The sequence below is a fragment of the Cicer arietinum genome, chromosome 6, assembly GCF_000331145.2.
Source record: "Cicer arietinum cultivar CDC Frontier isolate Library 1 chromosome 6, Cicar.CDCFrontier_v2.0, whole genome shotgun sequence".
Lineage (NCBI taxonomy): Eukaryota > Viridiplantae > Streptophyta > Magnoliopsida > Fabales > Fabaceae > Cicer > Cicer arietinum.
Genome location: NC_021165.2, coordinates 36560242 through 36575301, shown reverse-complemented (window position 1 = coordinate 36575301; position 15060 = coordinate 36560242). Strand labels below are relative to the sequence as shown.

Genomic DNA, 15060 nt, shown 5'->3' with positions numbered 1-15060 from the left:
TTTTAACAAACTTTCCATTACGGTTAAAATGTGACTAATCTTGAACAAGGAGAGATTAAACTTATAAGTATTTACTTAATGTGTTTTAGTCTCATACCACTAAAACCAATCACAAATGCTTTAAAAACCTAGTGTACTACTATTTTTAAACAAAATTTATTTAAATTGGTGCTGCTTTAAAAAATTTGATTTTCAATTGAATAAACAAAACTAATATCCTCTATTTAAAAATTTGTCAGAAAAAAATAGTGAAAGAAAGTTGTACTATCAAAGTATCAATGTAAATTAATTTTACATTAACAATGTAAAGTAATATTAACAATGTAAAGTAATTTTACCGTGACATTGAATGGTAGCCATTGATTTCGTCATCTCACTATATAGTTATAACTTTCACTGTCAAATAATTATCAATCAACGACTTGTATTTGTAGTCGATGTAAAAATATTTACACTAATTGTATATAGTCATTAAACCCATATATTTATTAGTTGAAATAAAATGACAACAGGAAATAAGAAGTAAAAAACAGCCCCCTAATTCCCATTTATTGATTGGATTACAAGTATTTAAGCTCTATAATTTGATTTGATGTTCTTAAGAATCTTTTTCCATATAAGAACAAACCATTAAAAAAGCATATATACTAAATTCCCATGACAAACATGATAATCTACTTAACTTTTTATTCTGTCAATGAATAGTCTACCAAAACATTTTCCCTCCATTCTATCAAATCAAATTACAACTCCCTCTAATTGCTCTTATCTATTCTATAATTATATGCCCTTGTATCTTTTGGCACATACAATATACAACATCAAGACAATAACTATTAAAAATGCTATCAAAAAGTAATACCGATCTAAATGACCATCATTTAGATTAGGTGAAACCCATCCATGTTGTCCTTGACTTGATGTAATTTTATTCACCACAGTCAAAATAATGTTACCAACATAACAACCAAGTGCTGATGAAAACATAGATAGCCCCATTCCCAAGCTTTCCAATCCATCGGGTGTTTGTGATGTGAAAAAGTTCATTTGCGCAACTGATACAAAAGCTTCTGCTACTCCTAAAAGCATGTACTGTGGTATCAACCAAAAAATGCTCAAAGAACTTGTCTCTTCACCATTGTCACTAGCAAAAATGAGTCTTTTCTTCTCTACAAAACCAGCAACAATCAATGTTATTGTTGCGATGGCGAAACCGATGCCGATACTTTGAAGCTCGCTAGGAAGTTTTGGAGACCTTTTCATCACTTTTACATACAATGGAATGATGAGAACATCGAATAAGATTATGAATGTCGATGTGTTTATGATATCGAATGCTGTCATGCTTGCAGGAGGGATTTGAAACTTTAAAAATGTTGTGTCCATTGTTGAACCTTGCTCAACAAAAAGAGAAAGCATTTGTATGAAGACACTAGAGGAGAAGATGGTGCAAAACCATATTGGTAAAACTCTTAAAATATATTTCATCCTTTCGTTTTGCGTTATACTGCAAAAATTCCATTTGTATGATTTTTGGCCTTTTCCTAGCAACATCTCATTTGCCTCATGAGAAACAATAGCAGCTCTATCAAGAAACCTGTTTGTTACCAAAACAAAATGAATAAAGAAAATTAGAAAAATATTGAAAATAAAATTGTTAAGATGCTTTCCTCATATTTGTTATCTTTTTTATTTTTTGTGGAAAAATTTGAAGTGAGTTGAATCTCGAAGGCTCACCAGGGTAAGAGAAAACCTCAAGTCTATGAGAGAATTGATAGAGGTACTTATATATTATCCACTAACGAAGTCCACATATCGTCAGCAGAATTCAAACTCACCTTGTAAGATATGAGTTGAATGCTTACCAATTGGAGCAACCTACGTTGACATATTTGTTATCCTTTTACTAAAAAAGGGGATAATTAATAGAGTACTTCACAACTTGCAACACATTGTATTGCTAACAAGAATGCAATGGCCTCTATTTTTCACTTTTCCTTAACATATCAACTATCTCTCTCTCAAAGGATTTTCACAAGAACAAATGACAAACGTCAAAACAGTGGTGCACCAATTTGGTTTAAGTAGGAAAATCATTGCTTAAATTAAATGTAAAATCTAGTTCATTTAATACACAATGAATCAGTTAGCTCAACCTTAGAAGTAACTCTTTCTTACCACTTCAAGAAAATTGCTGCTTTCCTACAAACAAATACTGGTGGCCAAGTGCCCGGCAGTACTTCTGGCAATCGGAGCCGCCAGAAAGGTGAAGACATGATTCCAACAGACTTTCTGGTTGCAATGGCCCTCAGAAAGTACCAAAATTAACTTATGGCGACCATAGCCTATGTAAAGATTTGCCGCAATTTTCTGGATATTCAAAAGGTCAACATTCCGACAGCCATTTTCCTGAAAGCTCAAGATAGAAATTTTGGCAGCCCCACAAAATGAAATGCGCACAAAAAGCTAAAAGTTCAATTTTCTTCATTTCCGGCGGCCTAGGCCCATGGAAAAGTAGTACATTTTTACTGGCGACCTCATATGACCATTGAGTTTTCCGACCGCCTAGGCCATTGGTATGCTATATATATATTCGGAAACAGCGCAGGTTTGCCTCAATTTCTTCTCATTCACTCTCTTCTCCAATTCCTCTGCACTCTTAGACTATTAAAATTCTAGTTCTAAGCAATTTTATACTTCTTGAACTTTCAGTATGCTAATAGTGTTAGGTCGCATTAAGCCTTTTCTGGAATTGGTATACTAATAAGGTGGGCAGGGATTCTAATAGATGTTTTTCAGATTGATGTCTTAACTCAATAGATTGTATGAAGATTTGTCCATATATTCTTCTTGAAGTTTGTTCTCTTGTATTTGAATTTCAGAGCCCATTTTACTCATTTTAATTTAAGATATTTTGATCATAAAAAAATGCACAATATGTTCATAAGAGACTTACCTTAGGCCATTTGTGTGGTGCATTCTCCGAACACAAGTATCGTCCCCTTCAATACCATAGAGTCCTTCTTCAATTGAGTTTATTTGAAATTTCATTTTCCTCAAAAAGGACACAACTACTTTTGTTAACTTAGAAAAAGGGTTTCCAAAAGTCTTATAGTGTCTGTATCTAAGAGTTCCACTCAACAACACAAGAAAGGAAACACTTGCACAACCAGTACATATCCAAAATCCAAGCACCCAATGTCCTGTAGTCTCTATGTAAGCTAATACAGTCTCAGCCACCAAAGATCCCAAATTCAGTGCCACATAAAAGTATCCATAAATTAATGCCTTTGATCTTTGTTCTTTAGGTTCTTCCTCATCAAATTGATCAGCACCAAATGTTGCTATTGCAGGATCAGCAGTTCCACTTCCTAGAGCAATTAGATATATTGATATGTAAAATATTGGAAATTGATTGTGTGTATCTGATTCACATGGTAATTCTATTTGTCCACAACCCTGAGGTTTAAGTAAAAGGAAGTGAGTTGAAAAAGATAATAGCACCAGTCCCTGCATAAAAGTAAAGGAAAATAGAACTTTAGGATAGATATTTTTTTATTTCAACATTGCTACAAACATGAAAGATTTATTCATAGAGCATTGCCTGCCTAATTAAGTTATTGATCCTCTTAGAAAGAATAAGAATTTATGTGTAATATTTTTCCTATTGGACAATCACAACATAACAAGTAAATTTTTTTTATATTGGATTTAATTCATATACACTAACAGTTTAAAGATTTTTTACAGTGTCAATCATAATCGTCGGATAACTAAAAATGTTTGATTTTTATCATAATTATTTCTAAAGTCACATATGTGATTAGTTACAATTTGTTGACATTATAAAAAAAATTATACTGACAGTTTGTCAAAATTAAACACATACATATTTCAAGTTAAATGGTGATGTTAAGAAAAAACGGATGTTTGTATATTAAGTTATTATTACTAAGAACCACTTCTCATATTTTAATTAAATAACATTAAATACAACACATAAAGCACAGAGCAACAGACATAAGATTTGTCCCAAAAGAATAATCTGAAAAGTCTATTTTGAACTCTAATCTAGACTTCTTATGTGCTTTTTGAATTATGTTGACAAAAGAGAAAAAAGAAAAAAAGTATTAATAATATAGTTGCATTTGTTGATACTGTTTGAGGAAGGAAAAAGTTTCTAAGAGAGAATTCACAATTTACTTGATATCAAATGCCAAGTACAATGGGGTGTTTATATATAGAAGTAGATAACTCTAGACACAATTCTAAGAGCATACTAATTAATACATGTTTCTAGATACATTTCACACTTTTCTATAATAAACTTTAGACCCAATTTGTATTGCACCACTCCTACCTGTTGCTTCATAAAAAATATTATGTCTATATTTTTAAATAGATATTATGTCATCTCTAAATAATTGTAGATTCATCCAAATTTCAGATTATTAACGACATTGTTCCCCCTTAATTTGAGATTTTCTCCTTTATGCAGGGTCTTGCTCTGAGTCCATGCAAAGCTCTCTTCAATGTCTGGATTTCATCTTCATCTCCTCTAAAGACATAGCAGAATGGTTGCTCAATGTAGACCTTTTCTTTCAAATTACCTCATTTAGGAATTCCAAATTCATATCAAGTTGATAGATTTTCCACTTCATTTTGGACGTCCAAATTATATTCGTATTTGTGATATTGCATAAACTTGTTTTTTCTTGCACCCTTTGGCAACAAGTCTGGTTTCGGTTTTTACCACCTCTCTTTAGTATCTACATCAAATTCAACATCACGACTCACCACCACATTTCTGTCAGATGGGTTGTACAACTTGTAGCCTTTAGAAATGTGAATCATAGCCAGTAAAGACGCGTTTGATGCTTCAATCATCAAGCTTGGATCACTCTTCGATCATCAAGCTTGGATCACTCTTCAATCATCAAGCTTGAAAAGTTTGGTTTTTGACATTTGATGTTGGAGAGCGATAAGACAAATAGAGCGCACAAACAACTGCTTCAACCCAAAACTCCTAAGGAATCTTTTGGATTTTGCATGCATTACGCCATAATCAAAATAGTTCCATTATTTCTAATAGCTATTCCATCTTGTTGTGGAGATCGAGAAATTGTCAATGACAAGGAATTCCATGAGCTGCACAAAATTTATTGAACTCCTTCGAACTGAATTCACTTCCTTGTCTTTGACAAAATCTCCTCATTTAGAGACAACCTCTCTTTAACTTGTGGCTCATTATATCATTTCTCCACAATCTCCCATACATCTTGAGAGCCACGCAATGCTTTCATGGGAATACACTATTTTTCATAACTATCTTTTGTAAGAAGCGGAAAGTGGAAAATAGTATAGTCACGGCATGCCGTCTCTTAACTCTTACAACACAAACCAAACTCTTAATACTACTTTTTAGATCAAGGAAAGTGTTTATATGAAAAAATTTACAATTTTCTTGATATCAAATGTTAGGTACAAGAGGATATTTACAACTTACAAGTCCAAATAGACAACTCTAATCACAATTCTAAGAGCTTCCTAATTAATACACACTTCTTGCTATATTTCACACTTTTCTACTCCCTTCGTCCCTAATTATAAGCTCCCATTGGAATGTTTTTTGTCCCTAAATATAAACCCCTATGCAAGTTACTAGATGCGGTTATTATTCTTTTTCCAAATTTACCCCTATTAATACTACTAATTTATATTGAAATGCAAAAAGTTAATATTAAATACACCTAAGTACAAGGGACTATTTAGTAACAGCACCACAGAAATTTTTCAATAGATATTATGGCATCTCTTGTTAATTCTAGATTCATCCAAATTTCAAATTAAAAATAACATATGTATAGTTGTGTGTGAATGTTTAGTTTGAATTACCATGTTGATTACTTACTATGATGAACACAATTTGGAATATTATGCAAGTGAGATATCTTCCTAGATATGAGTCACTAAGTAAAGCTCCAAGTAAAGAGAAGAAATAGGTAGTTCCCATCCATATGCTAAAAGTGTTTGCAGCCTCAACATTACTTTGTTTCAAAACTAACTTTGAGAAGAGAACCAAATTTGCCTCCACTCCTGAGAAAGCTAATGCAACCAGTCCTTGATTCACTGTCACAATTTTACAATTTTATATATAATTAATAAAATATGGGCCCTGTTTGAATAAAAATTTAATTTTCGTATAGCATAAGCGCATATCATATAAGTGCTTATGTATAACCTATTTCTATAACAAAAGAGGGAAAAAAAGTCAAATTATTTTAATATAAGCTATAAGTTGTTTTCATAAATTATCTAAAAGAACATATGGAAATAGACTGAAAACAGCTTATAGATATGTTATAGGTTGTTTCCATATACTCTTTCAAACAATCTCACAAATGCATATAGGAGTAAATTAACCAATCCAAACATGGCGATAATAATAAAAAATCATAAATATAAAGAAGGAGGATGTGGATACCTAACAACAATGTAACACTCTTCCATCCACCAGTCCTGTCATTCAAAGCTGGTTTTCCATAAAAATCAACTGAACCATCCCTTGTGTAAGTCAAACTCTCCTCGTCATGCTCATGAAGTTGAACAGCCTATTCCAATTAAAAAAATTAAACAAAAACAAGTAGTTTTTTAGGAATCCACCGAAATTAGGGCATTTGACTCCCCCAATGGATTTACAAAGTATCCCCACAAGCTTAGGTCATTTAGATCTGCTCATGACTAATCTCCTCTCAGATGTTCAGTGTATGTTTGGTTTTAATTTTAGAAGAGTCAAAATTAATTTTAAAAGTGTAAAATTAATTTTATCTCCAGAATTAATTTTAAGTTGAAGTTTAGATTTATAGTTTTTGACTTCACACACCAAATTTTTGTTGAATTGTCATTTTCTTGAATGTATTTTATATTGAACAAACTTTTACATAAAATCAATTCGTTGAAAATCAATTTTTCACAGTAAAACCAAACACACTGTTTTTTAGTCACATTTATCGTTCCTCGCCCCACCCTAAGAATGTGTTATATGGGAAATGAACCGAATTCTGTGCCACAAGCTCAACAGGTGCAGCCAATTGAGAGTAAAGTATAGAGAACACTTATACATTGAAAGCAATTAAAATAAAATGGAGAGTTGAATTAGAAAAATGTATATATATATATATATATATGATTGTTGTTTTCAGACTTACCCGAGACTTTAAATCTTCATCTTTTGCATCCATTTTTTTTTCCACTACACTGCAATGGAGAGAAGTAGAACTGGTACAACTTTATAGCAATGAGTGAATGTGTTATCTGCAACAAATGTTTTATGTTATATATACTCTCACACAGAAAGGTCCGAAAGGATGACGACCTAAAACAACTATTTATTTTCTGGAATAAAAAATTAATAATATTTATTAAATAGATACAAGTACAAGTTTTTCAAAATCCTTTCAATTTAGTAAAAAAATTAATTATATTATATATGTACAATATTAATTATTTAAAATGAATTAAATCATACTGATTGGATATTCATTGAATATTATAATTATATAAAAAATAAATAGAATATTCCAAATTATTATTTTTTTTAGTTTTAAATTATATCTAAATTCAACTATATAATTAATTGTGATATTTTTTATTTTTAGTATTGTACCGTGAATATCAAAAACAAAAATGTTACTTAAGTTAAAATACTTTGTAGTCTTTTTTTTATAAACGAATTGATAAAATGATACATGAATAACAACAACAAAAAATAAATTTATTGATTTGTAGGCAAGTTGAAAAATATCACAGATTTCTCTCTTTCTTAATTTTTTTTTCTTTCAGAAAAACCTTGCTACAATGTGTAATCAACATTAGTTGAATGAAGAAGATTATTGTGGAATAAAGTTCTTGCTAATTCAGGTTGTACAAATTGAAAAGAGAATCGACAACAACTTCACCTTGGGTTTAAAAAATAATCCATTAAAAGTCAACTTTAGACTTTACTTATTTAATAATATTTGTTCTACTATTTCAGATTTTGCACCATGTTCTTCTGTCGTTTACTCAGTTACTTAGTTAAATATTCGATTTCAATAAATGCCTTAGTTTAAAAAAAAGTTCACCGAAAGAGATTTAGAAATACCAGCACTAATATTTTTACATTTAAACTTCATTGCATATGAAATTTGGATAACAACTATAACTAGATAAAGATGCAATAGGAACCATGGACTTCCTGATGAGACATTAAATGTATTATCTTCATAGACTTCACTTGATGCCTTTTCATATCAGCATGATGTAAGTATCATTGTGTCCTTTTGTTTTTAAAAAAGACAAAAAAAAAATATTTTAGCTTATCTCCCACAACCTATTAATAGAAGAATAAAAAATTAATACAATATTAGCAATATCATAAATAATGCAGAAGTAAATTAATATTCACATACAGAAATTCAATATCGAAGTTGTTAGATAATGTTGTATTTAGGACTGGACAAATGAGATGGGCTCGCCCAATACCGCTCGGGCTGCAATGGGTGAGGTGAATTGGGCGGGTTGGACCGGGTCCAACAGGTCATACGGGTAGAATTGAAGGGTTCAATAGAATAGACACTGGCGGGTTCGGGTTATGGATTTTGGACCGACAGTGACCGACCCGCCCGATAACAGTTTATAGTATTTATTATTAAGTGTTGGAATGGGTTCACCAAGCCCAATTTGATTTGGCCCACTAATATAATTCAACCTTAATTTCAATCAGAGTCTCACAATCCCACCTACAACCTAATTTCACTCTCTCATCATCATCATCATCCTCTCACGAACTCTAGTTCTTCACACCAACAAACCCTAATTCCTTCAATCCTCAACGGCGGCCAACTGTGGTCAGTGGCGGCCAACGTCCACTCCAAGTTATCACTTATTATCTCTTATTTCTCAACTCTCTAACTTTTCGTTCTAAACTTTTTAATCTCGTTTTTAAAAACTGTCTTTTTTCGTCTTTGTTGTTTTAAATCTGTTAGTTTCGTCTTTGCATGATTAGGGTTAGGTTTTCAACTTTTAAGCAGCTTTGATACTCTTAATTTGTTACTCTTAAGCAGCTTTGATACTCTTAAGTTGAACCACTGATTTAAGCAGCTTTGATACTCTTAATTTGAACCACTGATTTAAGCAGCTTTGATACTCTTAATTTGTAGTTCATACTATAGAAAATGATCTGTGTTGACTTTTCTTTAATAAGGAGCATCCATAATGTTCTTCTGATCATTCCTCGGTTCATTTTGTTATTGATGTTGAAGATTCATAAAAAACTCTTGCGTTTTTGTAAAGTGGATCATGGTCTATATAGGGCATGATATGAGATGTAAATAATGTTCTCAATTTCTTTCAAGGAGAGCCACATGATTTTTGCATGAAAATATTTGATCACCTATCTTTAAATAAATCACTGAAAAACACAAGTTAAATAGCAATATGATCAGAATCATAATTAGTGATTAATTAACTATTTGATTATCCTTAAAACAATTAATTGTGGATTTTGCCTCAACAATCTCCCATTTTTTATGATACAAACATGTTAATTAGATTTAATTTTGATTCTTGTTTAATTATGATATAATATAGAATCTATTTGTTAAAAAGCTCTCCCTCAAAATATTTTTAGTTAATTTTTTTAACATATTTTTTCTTCATTAATCAAACATCATAAGAATCCATACATATGGTTCAAGATGAAAAAAAAACTTGCAGAAAAATTAAAGTGAAGAAGTACATAAGGAGTTATTTTTCAAAAATACTTCTTAAAACTCAAATCTACTTTTTCTTCTCCCCCTTTGTCACAACAAAAAGAGGCACGATGAAAACACGGAAAACCAATCAGAATGACAGAGATGGGAAAAACCATCAGAGGATGAGGATATTATGGGTCTTGGCAGATCAAGAAAGGACAAATGAGGAGTTGGAAGAGGTGGACCCTAGTTTTGGAGCAGCTTGTGTAACCATCCAATCCCTTAGATTAGAGTTTTCCTAATCTTGATGAATTTGTTGATCAATTATAGTTTGAAGAGCAATAAATATATTTGGGATATCATTTCTTGTTTTGGATGTATCTTTCTCAATCTTTGTCCGTTTGGGAGATTGAACATCTTCAAGAATATTTTGAGAGGTTGGAGCTTGTTGATTGGTAGATGGAACAAAATAGTGTAGAAGGAAGTAAGAGTGGAAAAGGCGGAACCAATGGTTGGGAGAGTGCCTGACTGATTATGTTGTTGAGGAATGGTTGTGCGAGAGAAGTCAAAGGCAAAAGATGGAAAATACTTGTTTATGCCAAAAAGAAAGGACATGCTTATTTGAGGAGAGATAAAAGTGCGGGACATATAAGAAACCCTATCAAAATGGATGAGAGTAATCAAATTTGAAGGATGATTTTTTGCAAGGAGTGTGGAGTTGGGGTGCCAAAAACAAATGTATGATCAAAAGGAGCAGATTCAGATTGATGATGAGTGGAATGAAGAATGTTGTCCCTAATAGGAGAACGTTCTTAAGAAATGTTCAGACTGAAGTTTTGAGTATTGGGGTTCAAAATGGTTTTCCTCTCAAATCTTTTGCTTTTTCTAGGACCAAGAGTTGTTGGAGATTGATCTTTTGGGGATGAAAATGGAGGGACATTCATAGTGTGCAGAAGAAAAGATATTTCTTCATATGGGAAATGTTTTTTGTAGTGAACTTAGAGATTTTGATAAAGTATTTCTCATTTTTCAAAGGAACATTGAAATATTTAAAGATTTTGGTAAGGATCATGCCATAGGGATGGTAAGACGTTTGTAATCGCAAGTAGTGGAAGCGATCATGTTTTGAATAATGATATAGAGCAGATTTAATTTTTGGCAGTGAAGAAGACGATAGATGACCAATTCATTGTTGTCAGATACAAACTCATGATCGCTACAATGAGAAATAATAAAGTGATGACCGATGCTATTCGAAAATTTATGGAGAGATTTTAAGTGAGTAGAGACAAAGTTGGTGGAGCCTGGGGGTGAATAGTTCACTAAAGACGACATCCTTTTGCACATTTAGAGCGGCATACCAATCTTTGCTAAAGATGATTGGTCATTCAATGGGAAGATGTAGAATTTCAGCCATAATGTCAGGGGTTAACAAATTTCGCCCCTTTGAGATTTGTGACGATTAAGGCTTTGTCAGGAAAAGTCTAGGATTTGCAATAGAGGGCACAAATCACTTATGGATAGTATGGATTTGATATTTCTCTAGGAATCTTGACCAGCCTAGAGCATCAATGTATTTTTTTATAGGTGTTCCTTCAAGATGAAGATTGTCAAACACAAAAACTCGTCCAATCCCTACTGGCCTCTCAACCCATTTGTCTTGGTAATTTTTTATTTTTTTTTTTATGTTTTGATGAAAGAAGTGGCAAGGGAGCATTTTTGAGGCCGTTGTTTTATGTGGGTTGGTGGAGGATTTTTTTTTCTCTATATGAGAACGTTTTGGAAGTATGGTTCTAGATGGAGAACGTTGTGCATATTTTGTTTTTTGGGCAAACTATCTTGATAATTTTTTATTTTGGTTTGGTTAAGAAATGATATAGAGGATGTGATGATTATGCAGATGTTTTTGAGGGTGTCGTAGATGATTTCTTTTGAGGAATTGATTTTGGTTGTTTTGAAGGTGATTTTGAAGTGGTAGGAATCTGTTTTACGAATTTGGAGGGTAGATTGGAAGACTCAAAAGATTGTGTTGTGATTTAGAAGGAAGGTCGTAGTGTTTCTATAGAGATGGGAATGGTTCAATAAGGTTAGGTGCACATGATTCATCATCTGAGATGGTATAAGTGGTTGTATCAATACTTTTTGACTTTTTGAAAGTTCTAACATCAACCATGATTCACATGGATCATTGTTTGGAGGGGGGTTGTCTAATTGAGTTCGTTTGAATTGTTTTTGAAGGTGTGGTGAGGCTTGATTGATGGTCAGAGAAGTACGATGAAAGAGATGGGGTATGACAGTGTTGAGTGAGGCTAATAATATAAGAGGACGGTTGGGCTTAAGAAAGGTTGAGATATAATCAAAGAAGGTTGTTTTTTAGGAAGATATTTCTATAAGAGTAGGATGAAGTGGAGGAGATGGAGATTGAAGTGATGATAGTGGTGGAGTTATGGGATTTTAATTTTTTTCTCCCAAGTACTTTGTGCTAGCCATGGTTTTTTTTTATTTTTACAGAAAAAATTGAAAGTTTGAAAATTAAGGTCGGAAGGAGGAGTTTGAAACAGAATAATCAATTTTTTAAAGGAGCAGTTTTTTAAGAAGAAAAGCGGACATGCATAGTAAGTGTTGGAACCAAGTTGGTTTTACATTACGAGTTTTAATGTTAACAAAAGTATTTTGTGAGAACAATATATTTGACTTCAAAGAGTATGAAAGAAGATTCATGTTTTTGAAGAAAATCTAAGATAAGATTTGATTCAAATTTATAATTGAAGAAATACTAAAATAAGCTTTGTTTCCAAATTATAATTGATGAAAATCTAAAATAAGATTTGATTCAAATTTATAACTGAAGAAAATCTTTGACCAAGTTGAAAAGAAAATACGGTCAAGATTTAAAAAGATTTGATCAAGAATTGAAGAAGATTTAATTTAGATTCGAAGAAGATTTGATCAAAATTTGAAGAAGATTTAATTAATAAAGAAGATTTGATCAAGATTTGAAGAAGATTTGATCAAGATTTATCTACAACAAAATATGAACATAATCAATTTGAAGAAGTTACAAACGCAATCTGAACAAGATACAATTCGGAATTAAAAAAGAACTAAATTTTAACTATATATAGATACTTAAGAATGAAGAAGACAATAATCAAAAAGTAGAAAATAGTAGTCTTAAAGTTTAAAGAGAGAAACACTTGTTCAAGTTATAAATATTTTCTAAGTGTTCTTTTCTTATAGTGTGAGAGTTATTATTATTATTATCAGCTTTGTTAGAAGCAACTACTCAAGTTCCAATCTTTTGTATCCAACCCGATAGTAGTTTAGTTCCTTCTTCAATCTAAGGTTGTCAGGTTGCTAGAAGAAGACTTGGCTTGTAGAGTCAAGGGTGTTAGCTCCTCAAAAGTCTGGGGTTGTCAAGCTGTTTGGGAAGACTGGCTTGGAGGGTCAAGTGCTTTGTAATTCCATGTATTTGAATTAGTGGATTAAGTCCTTCTAAATGAGGGGACTAGATGTAGCCAAGTTTGTGGTGAACCGGGATAAATCTACGTGTCAAATTATTTATGCTTTCATTGCTTGTTATCTTTGAATCCGATTGCTTTTACACCAAGTAAGTCACCAAAATCGAACTAGTTTTTTATTTAGATAATTATCAAAAAGTTATCAACTTTGGAAAACACAATTCAACCCCCTTCTCTTGGTTGCACCTTCGATTGGTATCAGAGCTTGGTCTCAAGGCTGAGCATTTTATAGTGTTTGAGAAAAGATCCAAGGGTTCAATATGTTTAGATACAATGAAGAAGTTGCTTGAGGAAACATCAACATACCACATCCGTTTGATGGAGAACGTTTTGAGTATTGGTAGAACATGCTAAATAGTTTATATATTTCACAAGATCTTGAACTTTGGTACTTGGTGGAAGATGGTTATATTGCTCTTAAGAATACTGATGGTATTGAAATTCCAAGAAAGGAGATGAATGTTGATCAGAAGAAGATGTACAAGATGCATCATAAATCCAAAACATTCATGATAAATGCAATCACCGTCAAGGAGTTTGACAAGTGCACCAACAAGGAGACAACAAAAAGTATTTGTGATAGTCTGATTTTGACCCATGAAGGAAGGAAGCAAGTTCAAGAAGCAAAGGCGAACCTCCTAGTCAAAGTGTGAGCTGTTCAAGATGGAAGAAAATGAAGACATTGAAACAATGTTTTTCAGATTCCAGACTCTGGTATCAGGATTAAAGGTACTTGTAAAGAGTTATACTACTGTTGATCACGTGAAAAAGATACTAAGGAGTCTGAAAAGCAAATGGAGACCCAAGATCACTACCATTCAAGAAGCAAAGGATCTGAATACTCTTAAGGTTGAAGAATAAATAAGCTCTCTTAGATAACATGAAATTGTGCTTGCAGAGGATGAGCCCAAAAAGAAGCAACCAACCTTGACTTTGAAATCCAAGTAAACGAAAGTTCTGAAGGCAACAACAAAATTAGAGGATGATGATTAAGATGATCAGAATGAAGACTTAGAGAAAAAGGAATTGGCATTTATATGCAGAAAAGTTTAGAAGGTGTGGCACAACAGAAAGAAGAAAATTTCCCAAAGATATTCGAGGCAATGCAACAAATGAAATGATGATAAATATGACCCCAAAAAAGCATAATATGCTATTGATGCAATGAACCTAAACATATCAAGTCAGAATATTCAAATATGGAGAAATGGAAACATCAGAGGAAAGATTGTAAAATACTTATGTATTTTATGAAGACAAAGACCAAGGAAAATGATCAAGTTGCAAGCTCAAAAAGAAGTCAACAATCAAGTCAAGTATGATCAATATGCTAGAAGTCTTACAATGTAAGGTACATGATGCAATATAATATTATTATATTTCAAATGAACATGAGAACCTTCCATTTTAGCATATGCATCAAAAGAATTTTCAAAGTGTCAAAATGCATTAACAATTTTGAAAATCAAGTTTTTGACAATATTCAAAGTTGTATTCGACTACAACATGTTGTAATCGAATACAGACTCAAGTCAGTAGCTAAAACATCATATATGTCCTCGACTCTGAGATGTTGTAGCCGAATAGAAATACTAAGTCAGTAGCTAAAATTGCATTTTTGTATTCGACTACAGGATGGTGTAAAGGAATAAAAATACTAAGTCAATAGTAAAATTTCACTTATGTATTTGACTACAACATGGTGTAGCCGAATCCAAAACCAAGTCAGTGGCAAAATTCAATCATCTGTATTCGACTAAAAGGTGTTATATTTGAATACAAGGTTAAAATTTTCAAATAAAATT

The 15060-nt window shown here is 32.2% G+C and overlaps 1 protein-coding gene across 1 annotated transcript; it reads right to left on the bottom strand.

The window, feature by feature from the left end:
- Positions 1-663: 663 nt before the first annotated feature.
- Positions 664-7368, bottom strand: LOC101507946 (protein NRT1/ PTR FAMILY 7.3-like). The gene is made up of 5 exons (XM_004506449.4): positions 7209-7368; positions 6485-6611; positions 5912-6129; positions 2957-3510; positions 664-1597 (listed from the first exon to the last, which is right to left on the bottom strand). The coding sequence occupies exons 1-5, from the start codon at positions 7239-7241 to the stop codon at positions 781-783; spliced, it is 1749 nt and encodes a 582-aa protein (XP_004506506.1). The 5' UTR covers positions 7242-7368; the 3' UTR covers positions 664-780.
- Between the last annotated feature and the right edge of the window lie 7692 nt (positions 7369-15060).

Excerpts from the sequence above, each read along its gene's own strand:
- LOC101507946 (XM_004506449.4), bottom strand. The coding sequence starts at position 7,241 with ATGGATGCAAAAGATGAAGATTTAAAGTCTCGG. Across the intron at positions 6,612-7,208 it reads ATGAAGATTTAAAGTCTCGG|GCTGTTCAACTTCATGAGCA; the intron begins GTAAGTCTGAAA and ends TAATTGGAATAG. Across the intron at positions 1,598-2,956 it reads CACCACACAAATGGCCTAAG|GTTTCTTGATAGAGCTGCTA; the intron begins GTAAGTCTCTTA and ends GGTAACAAACAG.